This window comes from Rissa tridactyla, chromosome Z (genome assembly GCF_028500815.1).
Source record: "Rissa tridactyla isolate bRisTri1 chromosome Z, bRisTri1.patW.cur.20221130, whole genome shotgun sequence".
Taxonomy (NCBI): Eukaryota; Metazoa; Chordata; class Aves; order Charadriiformes; family Laridae; genus Rissa; species Rissa tridactyla.
In genome coordinates this window covers 60,714,201-60,730,933 of record NC_071497.1, presented here as the reverse complement: position 1 = coordinate 60,730,933, position 16,733 = coordinate 60,714,201, and the positions used below count along the sequence as shown (strand labels likewise).

The following is a 16,733-nucleotide window of genomic DNA, read 5'->3' as shown; positions in this document are numbered from 1 at the left end:
TGGACTAGACTAGCTCTGTAGTCAATAACCAAGCTACTGGTTTCTAATTTAGGAACTGAGCATGCAACTTGCAAAACACACTCTACTTTGTTCACATTCCAATAACAAAACCCACTATTTTTAACTTTTCAAACTAAACACAAGAAATAAGTTGCTCTCCAGATTGTTGTTACTGCTTTTCATACATCACATCTTTCCTCCTCATTTCCTTTACCAAGGAGAAACTCTTTCAGAGAAAGTACTGCTCACCATGCCTAACCAATCTAAAATAGGCTAATATTTGAGGCAAGTCGAACTTATCTTCGGACTTCAGCTCACCTCACAGTACAGCCTTTAAGTCACAATCCAAAAGCAGACAGCCTGGGTTCAAAGCACTGGAAATAATACCAGAGACAAGACAGCCACTAAGCCATGCCCAGATGTAGCATGAAATGGCAGCAGTTTAACAAAAGCTGAACTTCCTCGCAAAGAAGATTCCAGTCAAAAGCAGCAATACATGCACTGCAAATTTAGATCCCCCTTAACTATATTTTCTATAATGTGTCTTGTGACCTTCTTGGCAGACTAAGAACAGGTTAGATTTAGATATGTGTGTCTAAAAGTAAGAGTAATTTTCCTCTGTGGTGGGACTGCAAAATATTCTTCCATGTGATCATTAAATTTTAATTCTACAAGGATGGTCATCGCTCCCAAGTGAGGATTAATACTGCGCTGATAAATATTTGTTCAAGCCACCAAGCCATGCATTGTCTTCAGTTTTAGCCAGCGCGTTTACCTGTGCCTCAAGCTATTAAATGAAAAAAAATATACCTCAGATAAGAGTATATCCAATGCAGCACAGATTGATGACTTGGCAATTGTGACGATGAGAAGAACAGTTACCAAAATAAAATGCAATGCATATGGTTTCCATTTGAGAAACCTTGTTTACATACAAGTAATGGTGTATTCAATTGATCAGCTTAACATAATTAAACGGTGGTGGTAAAAAAATGAGTATTAAAACAGTTACTCACTAAGCTTGTGAGCCTCAGCTTCCGCATTGGCAACACTAACTTCTTTCTGTATTTCACTTTTGTCGAGCATATTTGGAACCCCTGCTATCTAACAGATCAGAAAAAAAGATTTAATTATGCTTTTAAGTTTGATGGGAGATAAGGGATAAAACCCCTTGATGGGATGCTAGGATTTGATTGTGCTATCCCCTGTGCATCAAATACAATGTCACAGTAAACACAGCATTAATCTTTCCCTGTGATCTTCATTTTACTTGAAATGATGGATTTTCTCCTTAAATCCCAATTGATTCTTTCATTTGCTGTTAATGATTCAGTATTACATTTTGTTATACTCAAGTTATAGTTAATTTGCAAAGCAAACATAGTATTAGGAGCTGCATGCTATAACTCAAATTTTCTTCTTGGATCTTAGTAACCACTTACAAGAGCATCATTCCTTTTAGAGCAAATGCAGCTACTTTGGTGTCAATTAATACATCAATTATTCTAAAACTTTTATAAAACTGTTCTGTAAGTGATGCTGAAAGCAGAGTAAAGGCAATTTCTCTCTGGATTAAATTCAGCTAAAAAAAAAAAAATGCAAACTGATGCATAGTACCTGTTCCATTCAATTACCTGCATTTTCTGTTCTTTAGAATCACACAATTGCAATAGGTACCATGAGGAATTTTGCGGCAGAACTTCAAGTAGGCTCAGAGCAGGACGGTTCAAACCTGCCATCAGTGCCACTTCATCTTGCCGGTCAATAGCCTCATTCACTTGGACTAAAGCTATGTGAACTGAAATGAAAACAATGCTTATGAACAGCAAATACGCTTTCGTGAAAAAAAGTCCATTGCTGTCAGCACCTCACTTTTTGTAAAAGCCAGCTAGGGTGGCAATCGTTATCCAGAAGAGGATTACCTATTTCAAGACCAAAACCTACAAAGGGAGTCTCTGGCTCCAAGCCAGCGCGAGTGGGAGCAGTTCAACCACAGCTAACTGGAAGATTATGAATGAATTTTGGGTCTATATAGAAGAGGGGGTCAAAATTTACAGTATTCTGCACACAAAAGAAACTCAAACATAAGGAAACAGAGCAGGCAATAAATGATTTGATTCTGAACTGAGGAACCCTTACAGCAAAAACCACGAACACAGACATTAGCCCCACAAAAGATTAGTAGAGAAGGAGTAGCAAGAAAAAAAACGTTGTAGACAAACATTAGCTATTTTTGTATAAGTTTTCACGGAAATATTTGTTTCGTTCAGCTGGAATCTGGGACATCACATCTTATGTAGACACTGCCATAAAGATCCAGAATGGCTTACTGTTTATCTTATTGATATTGCCTTGAATCTCAGCTTGTGTCAGCAGCTCCTCGTAGACATCTCTCTCTTCTTCAGAGATTGTGCCATTCTAGGAAAACAAAATTATTGCTAGTACACACAAAAACTTTACAGAGAGAAAAACTGTTAGTGGGAGTCATTAAAACTTCATCAGCTGAAATACTTGCTGGATGTATTTGTAAAGTAATTTGTTGACCACATGAACTAAAGATATTAGTACTTTGTGGCAACTGCCTGAGTGATATTTAAAGCATTTTCTGCTTCCTGTAGAATAGTCATGTAAATATACCATAGCATTTTTCAACTACGAAAAGCATTATCTGTCATGTAAAAAACAAAGCAAATAAGTTCACATTAAAGATCTGTGGCTGCTTATACTTAATACTCAAATAAGGTATCACTCTTTTTGCAACTTTTTAAACAGAAAATTTGTTTTTTCTAAAGCAGTTGATAGAGGAAACCCAATATTTATTCTTTTTTATTCTTTTCCGTTATTTTATCCTTTGGTCAAAGTTAAGCTACATCATACTCATAGTAATCACATTCTTATAAAATTGGCTGTCAGCTTGTTGCATTACCATTATTTATCTTATGTATCTTAAAAGTGTTTTTCTTCCTAATTGCACTAATTTTTAAAATGAATTTAAGTTAATTTTTAAAACAGTAATACTGCAGCATGAAAAACAACATGAAGGAACACGTACATTAGGAGTGCTAGTAAAATACCACTACCTTAAGTCTTGCATTTGATTCTTTTCTCCGTTTAGCTTCAAAGAGTTCATTCTGATAGTCCTGTGCAAGTTCCTCATCCACGTTTAGCAACATTGCATTTGGGTTCCTCAGAGTTGCAATGGTTTGCTCAGCTATTCCCTTCTCAATAGCTTCGTTAATTGCTATTACTGCCGCATGCACTAAAATTAAAAGCACAATCCTAAATTTCAGGAAGCAAAACATATTCAAAACTGTCACTGTTTCTTCTGATTTAATTGAAATGAGTGTTTGATATATGTAGAACAATTAAAATGCTCCCTTTCAAATATCCCCCTCCTAACGTTTCCCCTAGACTGCAGCAACAAAAGCCCTCAATGTTTGCTCGAAAGTGGCACATTGCTGTCTCTTCCATGTTCGCCTTTCTCCCACCTGGGGCTTACTATTTTACTGACAGAAAATAAAGCATGAGTTGCATTTTATTGTTCAAGTCCTATGTCATTTAGAAGGCAATTATATGCAGGAACTGAAAGAATTTTTGGTAGTTTTTCTCTTAAAGCTGCTTTTGTGTCCATAAAGATAGGAGACACATGAACGTATTGTCTAAACTAACTGTATCTGGAAGATGCAACACAAGAATACGGAAATTCAAACTCCATGAAACCTGTCCCCCAGAAACCATAGTTAAGACTCCCCAAGCAGGGTGCAGCCCTGCACACCACATCTAAGCCTGCCTGGGATGAAATGGCTCCTTTCCTAACTGAGGATCTCCATGAGCAGCTGGGGAACTACAGAGCCAGTGATGTAATGGTCCTTACTTCTGTCATCTGCAAAGCCACAGGACAGCAAACTTCAAAGCGGGGGAGAAGAACACCGAAAGAGCCTTGCAGCATTCCCAAAATGTTATTGCACAGGAAAAGGGGGAAAAGTACCATAGGACTACAGTAATTGACCAGCTGAAGCGTTAAACCTTTCCTTTGAGAAAATAAGAAAACTTCAACTACTAAACAAATGCTTGACTTTAAGAGTCAGAAATGCTCTTCTTTTTCCACTCAGCAAATTTACATGAATAGACAAAATCAAAACCACTTGCAGCTGAATTAGGTATAAAGTAATGGCTAACACCCATCCCAGGTATTCCCTGCACACATTTGGCCCCAAGATCAGTCTAGATGAAGGACTTTCACTAGAGCTACAGTTTATCTGGACCTTCATGCCACAGAGACCCCAATGATTGTCTGGTGGCATATTCATCTCAAAGATTTTACAGATATTACTATGTAAAATGTGATTCCGTATAAAAGTTTATCTAGATCTTACGCCAAAGGAGGAACACAGCACCTCCCCATTTATTACCATAGCAGCTTGTCTAGGATCTGCTTTCATGCCACCAATGAAATGTGTGAGGCAAGACACAAATGCCATCTTTCCTTATTCTGTCAGTATTTACTTGCTGCATGGCGTTGCTAAACTGGAGAAAAGCATTCAGTAAAAAGCCCTTTTTTGGATTAACTGAGGGTCTATGTGTCTGAGTTTAGAGCCTTCGTTTTCTTTCAGTATACGAAGGAAATGAAAGATGGTTGTCAACGGTTAGGAAATTTGAGTTTTTAGAAAAACAAAGGGATATACAAAATAGGAAAGTGGAATAGAAGAGCAGGCAAAACATGGCCAAATAGAGCATGAAGTGTCACTATACATTCTCAGAGAGGGAAGTTACTGAAACAACTTGTTTAGCCATTGATGAATAATCCATTGCTTAGCATTAAATTCATGCTAGAAAGTTGTTCTGAAATGGTTTCACTCTAGCTTCAGCACAGCATCAGATGGGAAACACAGGCAGCTGGCATGGTGGAGGAGAAGCAAGCAGAGAGGAACACTGGTTCTTTTGACATTGAACTTTATGAACTGGGAAAGTTCAGATTGGACATTAGGAAAAAGTTCTTCACAGACAGGATGTTCAGTCACTGGAACAAGCTCCCCAGGGAAGTGGTCACAGCATCAAGCCTGTCAGTTCAAGGAGTGTCTGGACGACACTCTTAGTCCTATGGTTTAGTTTTAGGTCACCCTGTGAGGAGCAGGGGAGTAGGACTCAGTGATCCTTATGGGTCCCTTCTAACTTGACATTCTACAATCCTATGAAGATCCAGATCAACGTGAGTGGCCTAAGAAAAGACTGCCATTCTTAGACACACATACCACCCCCACATCCTCATATAACAAAATACATAGGAAGGATGTAATCTCTTCCACAGTTGTGGAAGAGGCCTCACTGACATAAGCAGAGCTAGCAAAAAAAGTAGTTAAAACATAGGTTCCAGGTTAGAAGGGATGTGAACAGGTATTGGGTGAATGTTGTGAACTCATCTACCATGAGAATCAGCGAGAAGCCTGACTGGACTTGAAAGAGTAGTCTAGAGGCATGGAAAAACAGCAAGGGTTACTTGCCAAATAAGCTCTCTTTGAAAGCACTTAAGCTTGCTCTTTGCACGCCGATTCCTACTATTGCTGACAGCACAGCAGGAGTCATCAGCAGTTGTTTTACTTCATATCTCCTTTTGCTTATTCCGTTTCGCAAGCAGGGTGGTAGACCCTTTCCTCTGGCAGGATCTCCACGTCCAGCCTCACTAGTGTGTGAGGGTTCCCATAGCAGATGTTTCCTGTTCTGGGGCAGGGCATGTTATCTACAGCACACTCCTTGCCCAAAGGGACAGAACTAGCATCAGGAAACCCTGCTTTTCTATGGAAGACTGAAAAAACTTCAGAAGTTAAAGGAAAACCTACACACACTATAAACAGCTTTCAGAGAAGGAAGCTGCAGCCCTTTCATCCTCAGGGAAGGAAGGAAGCTCCCTGGAAAAGTACTTGGTAGTCACTAAATCTCTGAAAACTTGCTAAAAAAAGGAGACTAACTAACTCCACTTCCAAAGGCAGTATTTTAAGAGCTAGCTTTGCAGAAGCGTGCATGTACTAAGCTATAGCAGGCTCAAAAAAAAAAATACAACACAGAAATGGCAAAACAACATGAGGAAGTGTTTAAGTCAAGGTCTGGAAATTTCAGCGTGCTAAGTAACATAGTGAATCAGCTTGTTTCAATTATGCTACTTTGCAAGGTTTAACAAAGTTGCAATGGAATTTCATTATAATGCAGCCTTTATTCCTCCCACCTCCCGGTGTACCGTCTGCAGTAGTATTACTGGTTTGTGTCAATGACCTACTGTGCCATTGAACATGCTCAAACCAGCCCTTCTGATTTTTGGTTTGCCCTTCTGAAAAAGGCTAGGATTTTGAACAAAATAGCTAGAGCTCAAGTGTGGATTTAAGTGGACAAACTTCATTTAATGTCATTTAAGTTAAAGTTTTTTTTTATTTTTTAAAATTATTTTTATTATTGTTTATTTTTAAAATACATCTCTTCATTCCACAACAAACAAACAAACTGAATCAGAGAAAAAAAACCCCAGATTTACAGATGGATAGGCTCAGGCAGCAAAAAAGCATTTAATTTTGGTTTTGAGTGGAAGCTGCTCAAGACAGCCTCAAAAGAACCATAACTGTGCATCAATCCCCATAGAAGAAAAGCTTATTTCAGGTGCACCAGCAGGATGTGCCCTTCAAGCAGGGTTCTACCATGCTGTGGGTCACACCAGCGGTCAGACAGATCGAAAGCTGCCCACGGAGGTGGTTGCACCACCATACATGAGAAAGTTGTCAATCTGGACCAGTGCCTTGTCCTCACAGGAACCTGAGTGGGTGTTTGAGGAAAACTGCAGGAGCCCAAAAGAGGAAGGTGGCTCAGCGAAGACACCTTGTTCCCATGGCCATCTCCATTGTAACCCCTATGTGTGCAGAGGCACATGCAGAGCTCAATTTGCCATTCTAGAGGAGCACTAGCTACCAAAACATTAAACCCATTAAAAAGATTGTAAGAAATCTTTGTTTCTAGTAGCACGTCCTATGGGAAGTGCTATCCCCAATGGGGATGCTCAAAAATGCAGACTGAAAAATTACAAGAGGCCTTGTACCAATGACGCAGTGTGATAGCTAGTGAAAACTTGCTCGCTTTTCCCCTTATTTATTAAGAGGTGGCAAACTAGGTGAATTAAAACACAGAAGGTATTTTATTAGCATTCTATCAAATTATCTAGTAGAAAACAGAACAAGAGCCACACTTACATGCAGCTTCATCCACTGATAATTCACTGGCCAGAATCCCACCAATTTTACTAAAAGATGGCATTTGTATACCGTACTTCTCTAGCTCCTTTCGCATGTTGCTGATTTCTTCCTCTGTTCATATAAAAAAAAAGAAATATTATCAGAACAAAAGCATAAGAATTTTATTATGAATCACCATACCTACAAATAGGAGTGCAGTGTTTTTGAAACCACCCTGTAAGCCAGGGCTTCTTAGCAGTTTTTCCTCCTCATTTTGAAGGAATCTAAGATACGAAAAGTATTCATGCAAATTCACTCCCTCCTGTCCTTCAGGGACTGACATTCATTAAAAATAGCAGCCTCCCACCTATTTAATTAGGATGTGCTCAGAGCAACCTTGCAGGAGGAGAAAGACCATAATAGAAAATATGTACAATGCTAGCAGATTTACTGGGTGAAGAAACCATCTAACATATGATTAGATAAGCAGTTTATTACCTGTGAAGTCTACTTTTCCCAGTAGGTCCTGGATCTGTGGTGCTAATCCTAGTTTGAAGAGATATAAACTGTAAAGAAGAAAATTAGAATTTAAGGTCTTGCATGTAGTTGAGGTGTTCGCTTTCTGTAGAAGAGAAAAGAAATTAAGCTTTGTCCTTTAACCCTTGACTTTCATGAGCTGATGCAGAATAAATTAACCCTACAGGGGTTTTTTTATGCTGTATTTTTAAGTCTTGCGGAAAGAGAAGTCTTTTTTGACTTGATGTTTCAAAGAAGCATCTCTAAGAGGGAGGCACTGTCGGTGTATCTCAGACCACAGGGGATGTGCAAACAAGTAGCAAGCCTTAATATAAGACACGTAAAGAAATTCAAAAGCTAGTATTGTGAATGCACTTTAGTACAGCTTGTATCTTTGGATCTATTTACTGTTTTGCCTTGCGTTATGACCTCCCTGTAATTAATAGCTGAAGATGCACAAATCACTGACACCCTTCTTCCTAGGTGTAAAGGAGCAAGGACCTGTAAGTCCATCCAAGCCTGTCTCAAATATATTTGTGTCATTAACTATTTAGCTTTTGGAAAATGAAGAAAGCTCAATTTAAAATGGTACCCAGGAACTGATATTTTTGTTTCAATATGGCATGAAAAATATCTATACTCATTGTTACTAGACACTGGAGTACATCCATATTTTCTCAACATCTTCCAAACACAATGCCTGTATTTATCTACAAAATACTGGTGTTTCTATAATTTATCACTGAAATTCAATAAACTAGTGAGTTTTGCAAGCAGGGATCAAAAAGATTTTTAAAACAAGACTCAAAAAAAGCATTTGCCCAAAAGTATTATTTTGCACCTCTTTTTTAAATTAATTCACCCCAACTTCATGCAGTGCAAATGTGTATTGTGGTTTGTTTTTCTTTTTGTTTCTAGAGGGGCACATTTCCCTTTTGTGTAGGTTTAGGGTTTTTTTTTTGTTTTGTGGATTTTTTTCTTTGTTTGGGTTTTGTTTTTCTTTTTTAATCATTAGTGAATTATAGGATGAGATTTCAAAGCAAGTATATGTAGCTGTCACATTTATTTCAGAGAAATCACTGATTCACAGAATCAGTGTTTCACCTTCCATGCTACCACAGCCACTCTCCTCTGCCCTGTCACAAGCTGAAAGGAGACACCAGCACATCTCATGTAAGTTGACCCTGTTTTGACTGCTGCAGCCCCTCAAAGTCATTGCTGCTGCCATTCTTGCCTTTTAAAGCAGTCTTAAACACATGTTCCTGTAGCAAGAAAAAATCCACATGACTATTACCCTGATTTGCCTAACAGTCTTTCCTTGTGGGCTTTTAAAGAGATTTTGCTCTAAATTTGAGACAGGAACACAGTCCTGGCTCAAGTGCTGGGTGTCAAACAAATAGTTATGGAGATCAGCAGCATCATGGGCCTATGCTGGCTTTTCAGGGCGTCACCACAATAAAAAGACAGAGGAAGAAAAAGTGGTATGAACATTAGAGACTCATATTTTTGCTGTTCAGCATTTCCAGGAGGATGTTGAGCCATGTGCCTTACTTTCAATGCTCCTTTGTTTGGATAAACTTATTAACCACCAGGTGGTGCTGAAAATGTGCTTCGAGTGTTGCAGAGACACTTCTACTTTGTATTTAGGTATAATTTCACTTGAAACAGCTTGCTTAGTGCTTTTATAGCGTAACTTGAACCTCAGAGAACCCGCATAAAATCGAAAGCAAGTAGCCTTGGGGTTAAGAAGGCTGTGTATGAGGCATCAGGAGCAGGGCAGAAACAAAGCGGAAAAGGCAGTTCCCAGGTGAAGTTCCCTTTCCATCACCTGCACAGAGCTGCAGTTCATGTCAGGCTGAGGTTCCTGGGCCTTGTTGTATGCTTAGCTCGTGTATAACATGCTGTGAGAAACCGATCTGAAAATAGTGTGGTGGTTTGTTTTTTGTTTTTGTTTTTTTTTTTAAAGATGTGATTGTTATTCTACTCTTTCCCAGGAAAACAATGTTTTGAAGCTGTCCAGCTTCAGAGGGACGGTTTGTCCAGGATGTAGCAGTGATCTGCTTGCAAAGATCATGTGAAAACTAAATTTTTCAGGGAAAATAAAAGTCTCATAAGCACTACTATTTATGAACAAGAATAATTGTTAACATCTTAATTTAAATGGACCTGGACCTCACTTAGTCCAGGAAAATATCCAAATCTGCTTTCACAAGAAAAATGGTGCAAGAAATGAGACCTATGTCTTTGTATTTTTCAAGTCAGGCTTTAAGTATTGCTGTTTCAACAGGAGAAAAGCATACTATAATGATTACATTCAACAGGAGTCTAGAAATTGTTTGCTAAGTCACTCCTTTGTGGCCAGAGCAGTGCTGAATTTGACAGGGCAAGTTGTTCCACCTACTGTAAGTGCAATGGTCTTCATTTCAGACTTGAGACAGGACGTACACTAAAAATATATTTAAACCATTTTGCTTAGAGTCATTGTCTATCTTCAGGCCCTCTAGCAACTCAAAGAGCAGTAAAACCCCGAATAACCAAGGACTTGCCCTATGAAATGTTAACATTTCAGATTTCAAATGATCCTTTGGATAGAGAGAGTGTATTGCTCTTATTAGCTACAGTTAAGGATATTTTATGCTCCTTAAAGGGGCAATTAAAAATAATCTTAAAACTTTTAAGCACTTAAATTATGCACACTGAGTGTGCATAAATGAATTCATATAGGAAAAAATCTCAACTAAAGGTGGCTTCAGGATTTCCAAGAATGAGAATAAGAAAAAATTTTTGTTGAAAGTAGTTTTGTTGGAAAGCTCAGTAATCATGTTGCTTTGACGCAATGACTTCGTAACAACTAAAAAAGAATGGGACGCAGGCCAACCCCTAACCTCTATGAGAAAGTGCTCAATTTTCCCAAGTTATAAGCCTTTGAAATTTGAGAATATGCTCCAAGATGCATTAGAGTTTAGCATTTAAACCCAATGGTGATTCTTCATATAGCGGTCAGGTGCATAAGCTACAGCTGCAAAGGTGAAAAGCCTGCTTGTAATTGCTGTTTCTAGATGCTGTGCTGCTGGACCCTGAGAACAGGGACATGGACTTCTCCAGGGTCAGTGAACCCTGTACTGATTCCCTGGAGAGGATGCTCTGACAAACCCAGAGAGTGGAGCGGGTGCGATGCACAGCGTGGAGCCGCAGGGACAGATGCCAGCGGGTCAGGAGCTACAACAGCAGCAAAAGGGGAACAGAACTGGACTCCTGCAGCTCAGTGTTCCTTTGACGTCAACCCAACTGGGAATGCTGCTGGCCAAGCAAGTACCCTGTCCTTAATTCTTTTGTTCCCCAGACTGCTTTCAACGTAGGCTGTGTGCCATTCAATACTGACACTGGGGTTTGATTTGAAAGACTCCAACGAAGGACTTATGGCACGCATTTTAGGAAAAGGAATGGAAATAAATGAAGCTCAACAATTGTTCTTCGATTCTTACATCCGTCATGGGATGCAGGTGCAGGGCCCTACACTTTCACAGGAAAGCATCATTAGTGAAAGCATTGCAGACCTATTCCCCTTCAGTATGATATGACACATTTGATATGAAGTCCATTTTTAAAATAATAGCTTGTAAGTACAAAGTTATAGCTTTGTGCTGATACGCAGCAAGAAAAAGTAATTTAAACAAGACAAAGTTGGAAGTGGAAGCTGAGACAACACAGACTAATTCTGATACAGGCATAAATGCTGGGGCATGTCAAGATGGACAAAGGAAAACTTCTACCAAAGGTCAAACCATGGCAAAATTCAGTTTAAGATGAAAAGACTTACTGCCATTGCAAAGATTACACAGATCTTAAAAAGATATCTAACTGATGGGCTTATTGTTCATGTAGCATTCAAATCCGCAGTTGATAAAGTCCTCCTCCATACACAAGCAAGCAAATACAGAAAAACCTCATTGTGTTCTTCCACCTACTGCAAAACATCTGAGCTGGCCCATAATGTATCCAGAGGGGCACACAGCCCACCATGTCAGCCTGAGCTGGTTAACATCACAGCCCCATGCTTGCACTTCAGGAAATCACCTCAAGCTTAAGCAAGACACTCGCTGACAGAACAGATTACATTACCAAGCTTTAGGTGACAGCTACCCTTAAACAGTCCTGGTAGTACTGTCCAGTTATTACACCAGGCATAATAATTTCCAGTGGCAAAACTTGCGAAAGGTGACAAAAATATACCCAGGCTGTCAACTCTGAAGATCTAGCATTTTAAAGAAATATGATGAATTTTGGTGGTTTGCCCTATTTCCTGTCAGTAAATGCACGTAGACTGCAAAGGTGGGCACATCATTTCAAGGATTAGATCTTAAAAAAATTTCAATTACAGCATGTATTGAACAGTTCCTAGACCTATAGAGCTGGAGCAGTGGATGTGCCTTTGAAAACCATTAGGAACACAGAAGAGAGTTTTAGGGCATAAGTTAATTATGTTCTCTGCCAGCCTAGAAAGAAATGAAAGGAATAGGTCTCCACGTGCAGGCAGTGAGCTAGGAGACCCACAAGAAGGAGGAGCTGTCTGACACCACCACTGTCCCTCACACCAGGGACAGCATGAGCAGATGTTAGTTACTTTTAGCGCTAAACATCAAGAAAATCCTTAAGGTAGGAAATAAAAAGCCTTCCTGAATTTACATTCAAAAATAAATTTGCTCAGAACTTTAAAATCTTAGCAAATGTTAATTTTTATATGAATGGCCTCAGAATACAGCAATTATTTGCTTCTCATTTGGGACAGAAAGATGTCAGTTCATCATTTTCATTCTGATCAGCACATTTGCCCCATGGTTATACTGATATTTTGCCAAGTTTTTCTTCATTTATTTGGTCCCTGTTGCAGTATGTCTTTTGAAATGGTATGTGCACTTTGTGAGGGGGTATACTTATTGAGAAGGGGACGTCCGCACTGAATTCAATAGTCCTTCGTTTCTATTTTGAAAATAATTTGTCCAATAGTCCTGACAAAGTTGGACTTTTTTCTTTAACTTTAAATTAATGAACTTGTAAATTCTGACAGATTTTGATATACTGTTTACCCTAAAGCCATTTCAAGACTTACATTCCTAGATTTGGCAGTTACTTTAATGTTTTACTCCCGTCACCAGTTACCTTAGAGCGTGAATGCAATATATCATCCTAGGGATGTTTTTCCTATCGTAGACATCTGTAGTCTCTGGATAAAAGATCTAAAAAACAAAGAGCACACAGTTAAAGGAGAAGACATATTACTGAGCAGAAAAATAGCTAAAATGATCTCTCTGCAGAACCATACCTTAAACTTACAGAATTTCAGCTGTTACTTCTATACAGTTATGAATCAAGTCTCTTTGGATGTTATTTTAGCTTTATCAGTAGTTTTCTTAACAAATAATTTAATAAAGCTTAAAAGTTACTTAATAAAGAGGAAAAAAAAAAAGGAAGATAAGCAGACAGCATTTCAGCAAGATTTTAAGAAAAGTTCCTTCGGCATAAGCTCAGTTAGTAGGCGTTGTCCTCCTACAGATGCCCAAAGCCTGGGATGCAGTTACAATTTGCAAAACCTCATTGCCAACCAAACCTATCAAGTGTGGTTTAAAAATGCAAAATTCTAATTGCCAGCACCCCCAACTTCATGAATACATCATTTACAGAGAAAGATATTCAGAGAGAGACGTATTAAGCAATTTTGCCAAAGAGTCACATCATAAGTTCCAATTCTGGTTCTGCCACTAATTTGTTCCTGGCCTTCATCCCAGTCACAAAACACTGTTTCTCCACAAAAATAAAATAAAAGACTTAGCTAACTGTGAGAGTTGGCAGTGCGCATCTAGCCCAGGCTGGGCCTTTGGGGCTGCACCATTCCACGGTTAATAGGACAAGACTAAGTCAGGAGCACAGTGCCCTCTTCATCGTTCACAGCAGCTTTGGGAAGGAGACTCAGAAAGGATTTTGGCCACAATCATCCTCCACAACAGAAGTGAAATTTTTCAGAGTAGGGATGGTAGGATGGAAATTAGCCAGCTGAACAGAGGACTCAAGTCAGACAAAAAAGCCAGCCTGACCTGAGAAAGGCAGAACCCTCCCCATCTCTATGGCATTTCTCATGGCAGTCATGGGTACCCTTTTCTGCTTATGGGCACCTGTAGCAAGTTTGCCCACAGTGACTGGTCAGTAGTCCCTGCAGCCCTTCAGCCAGCCATCTGAGCATCTCTGCTGTGTCTGACCACATCGCATGGGGCAGTGCCAGCCCCCCTGCACACACATGCTGTCCCAGGCTGTGCGTGGGTGCCGAAATGTCCAAACAAGCAGAGTAGGTGTTTCCACACAGCCCTTTCTTAGAGGATTTTCATCTGAAAAAGACTCACTGGTACCCAGAAACAGCAGCAGAGGGGGGAGATGACAAGTGAAGACCCACAAGGAGGAAGATAAAGAGGAGCAGCAGCACAGCCACGCAGGTGCACTGGAGCGTGCAAGGACAAACTGGAAACACAGCAGAGGAACTAGGACATACATTAAGAGGAAGAGGAGCAAGATACACGATGAGAGGTAGTAACCTAAAGGAAGCAAATGTTTAAGTTTTCTGTTTTAAACCATATTCCTTTCAGGCCCCCGCAGAGACGGTACTACCAATAAGATATAGCTAAAACACTGCTGGCATCCTTATTTGTCTTCCCATAGGAGAATCACTCAGAGCATTTCCACCCACAGCACTCGTCCACAGCAGCCTCAGCCCAATCACACTGGCGGCAGCAGCAGCAGCACATAACTGACACTCCCACTGCTTTCAGCATTGCCTTCTCTTCAGATTTGTTTCCTGAATTACCCCTTCCCTGTAAATCTACCCTACGAAACCATTTATGCTCAAGCAGATGAAAGGGAATCTCAGTGACTTACTGCCTTAAGCCAGTTTATTTGCTAAAATTTAAAGAGTCTTACCTTAGGCAGACCAATGGACTCCATTGCTCTTAACCACTGCACGGTGTTGTCAGTGTGCCGAAAATGAAGGCCAGATCTCTATTGGAAACAGAGGAAAAAGATTATAAAAATCACATGAAGCAAAGTCTCTAATTATTGATCCTCCTGTTGCTTCCAAGTTTTGTATCCTGAAGTTGAGTTTAGGAAATTTCCATTGTTTGAACCTGGAAACCTAAGCATGACAGCCGCAATCCTGCTAGTGAAGCATCCTAACACGTTAGCAGTCCCATGCTGTCCAGCTCATTCTTTTAAGTAACGTAAGCCACATTTGTACCCATCTGGGTTGACTGTGACTGAAATGGTCATTTCTACAGCCCTTCAGTAGTCTTTGGGAGTAAAGGCTGGCTGTCAGATACCAGGAACCACTATCTCCAAAATACATAAGCGGTAACACTGTTCAGCACTACTGTGAAGGAGAACAGGAGCTCTTCAGATCTACCAGAATACCCAATCTTCCCTACAGCCTATACAAGCAGCAGTTAGAACAGCAAAGTGGGAAAGTATTTGATCATTTTTTTTTTTTTTTTAATTTTTTAAAGAGTCAGGATAAAGGGCGAAAAGAAGCCTGAACTCAAGTTTTGGAGGTTTTCAAAAGAAGCATTTAAATGTAACCATTCTTAACCATGGTTCCATTAACCATATGGGACCTAGAACAGCTTAGTTCCTCAGATCTCAAAAAACAGACAGTGCTTACAACTTAAAAATGCCCATTTAAATTTTTTTCTACCCCCTCTACATGTTGAGATTATATATTCCATAGTGAATGCATGTACATATTTCTGTATTATTGAGTATCTTGGAGTTAATGAACAGCTCGCACAGGTAGCAAGTAAAGTTAGCGCGTAAAGTTTAATTACCTGTAGCTTTTTTTTTTTTTTTTTTGCTTCTCAGTATGAAGTTTGGTTAAATAAACACACAGATCTAATGAAGTGAATGTGCTCCCATACAAGATGAGGAAAGTTTGTAATAGTTATCAAGTTTAATTACTAAATTGCTTTTGGCTCCTGTTCCTAATGAGAAATAATTGTATAAATGGTAAAGCCCATGTTCTCCCTGGAGCCAGAAATGTAATTTGTTTAGCTTTAAAAATATTAGGTGACACTAACATAGTTTTTCTAAGGGTAAGACATTTCTAACTAATCATGTTGGCTTTAGTGCTGTGTGATCTTTCGTCTAGTCCCAACAATCTTATGAAAGAGATGCAGAAAGTTAACTAACCATGCTGGGGTACCTTTAAGAGTTGAAAGACAGACATTACATTTTTTTTGTCTAGTTGATGAGAGAACAGAAAAAGTTATTACCTTATAGCGTTCCTGCTTCACATCGTAGATCTTTTTGTCTGACACCACATTAGGGGCAAAGAATTTTGCCAGCTTGGCAAGGTAAACACCATTTCTTAAACCTTCCTCCAGCTCCGTAGTTGGGGGCAGCTCTTCGTCCAAGCAGACCTCCATCCATCTACAGAGACATCATTTGCAAAACATTGTTATTTGTGATTTTAAGAGAAGTGCCACCTTTCACCCACAACCATCGTACTTTTAATGTCACTACCACAACATAATCGTAAGAGAAAAGGGTGCTGGCTAAGAAGAAAGTTCTTATATTCATTCACATGGCAGACCATGTCTGTGCTGTGTGGTTGTGACCCATCAATAACCAGACAACATGCTTTGAAGTATACAACGCCTAAGGGGTCTAACTCAGATCTTTTGAACAGCACTCGGCTTTTACATAGACAGTAATTTAGGTTGAAACCAGAAGGAAACACGAAGTGCTGTGTATTATTGGTGTTTGCATTCAAAAAATTATGCGATAAATATGCCAGGGCTGAACCTCAAGAGCATCAGGGCCAGCAATGTGCTGGGCGAGGGTGGTTCCTGCAGCTGATGTGCTCTGCAAACCAAGATCACAGCAGCGTTCATCTCGGTATGAACACTGAGCTCATCCTCCTCCCACAACACGTGGCAGCTCTCCACATTCACCCATGAAACACATGGTGCT

General features: G+C 39.6%; 1 protein-coding gene across 4 annotated transcripts in view; it reads right to left on the bottom strand.

Annotated features, from left to right (window-relative positions):
• The window catches only part of IQGAP2 (IQ motif containing GTPase activating protein 2), a 128,767-nt gene that overhangs the window by 46,787 nt on the left and 65,247 nt on the right, over positions 1-16,733 (bottom strand). For 2 of the 4 annotated variants that reach the window (XM_054184830.1, XM_054184832.1), the window contains exons 3-11: positions 16,034-16,190; positions 14,694-14,771; positions 12,888-12,964; positions 7,710-7,777; positions 7,230-7,343; positions 3,081-3,259; positions 2,331-2,418; positions 1,635-1,798; positions 1,017-1,104 (exon numbers count right to left, since the gene is read on the bottom strand). In XM_054184830.1, coding sequence (XP_054040805.1) covers positions 1,017-1,104; positions 1,635-1,798; positions 2,331-2,418; positions 3,081-3,259; positions 7,230-7,343; positions 7,710-7,777; positions 12,888-12,964; positions 14,694-14,771; positions 16,034-16,190 — 1,013 coding nt within the window. The remainder of the gene's footprint in view (positions 1-1,016; positions 1,105-1,634; positions 1,799-2,330; positions 2,419-3,080; positions 3,260-7,229; positions 7,344-7,709; positions 7,778-12,887; positions 12,965-14,693; positions 14,772-16,033; positions 16,191-16,733) is intronic. The other 2 variants (XM_054184831.1, XM_054184833.1) reach the window with 1 other exon arrangement.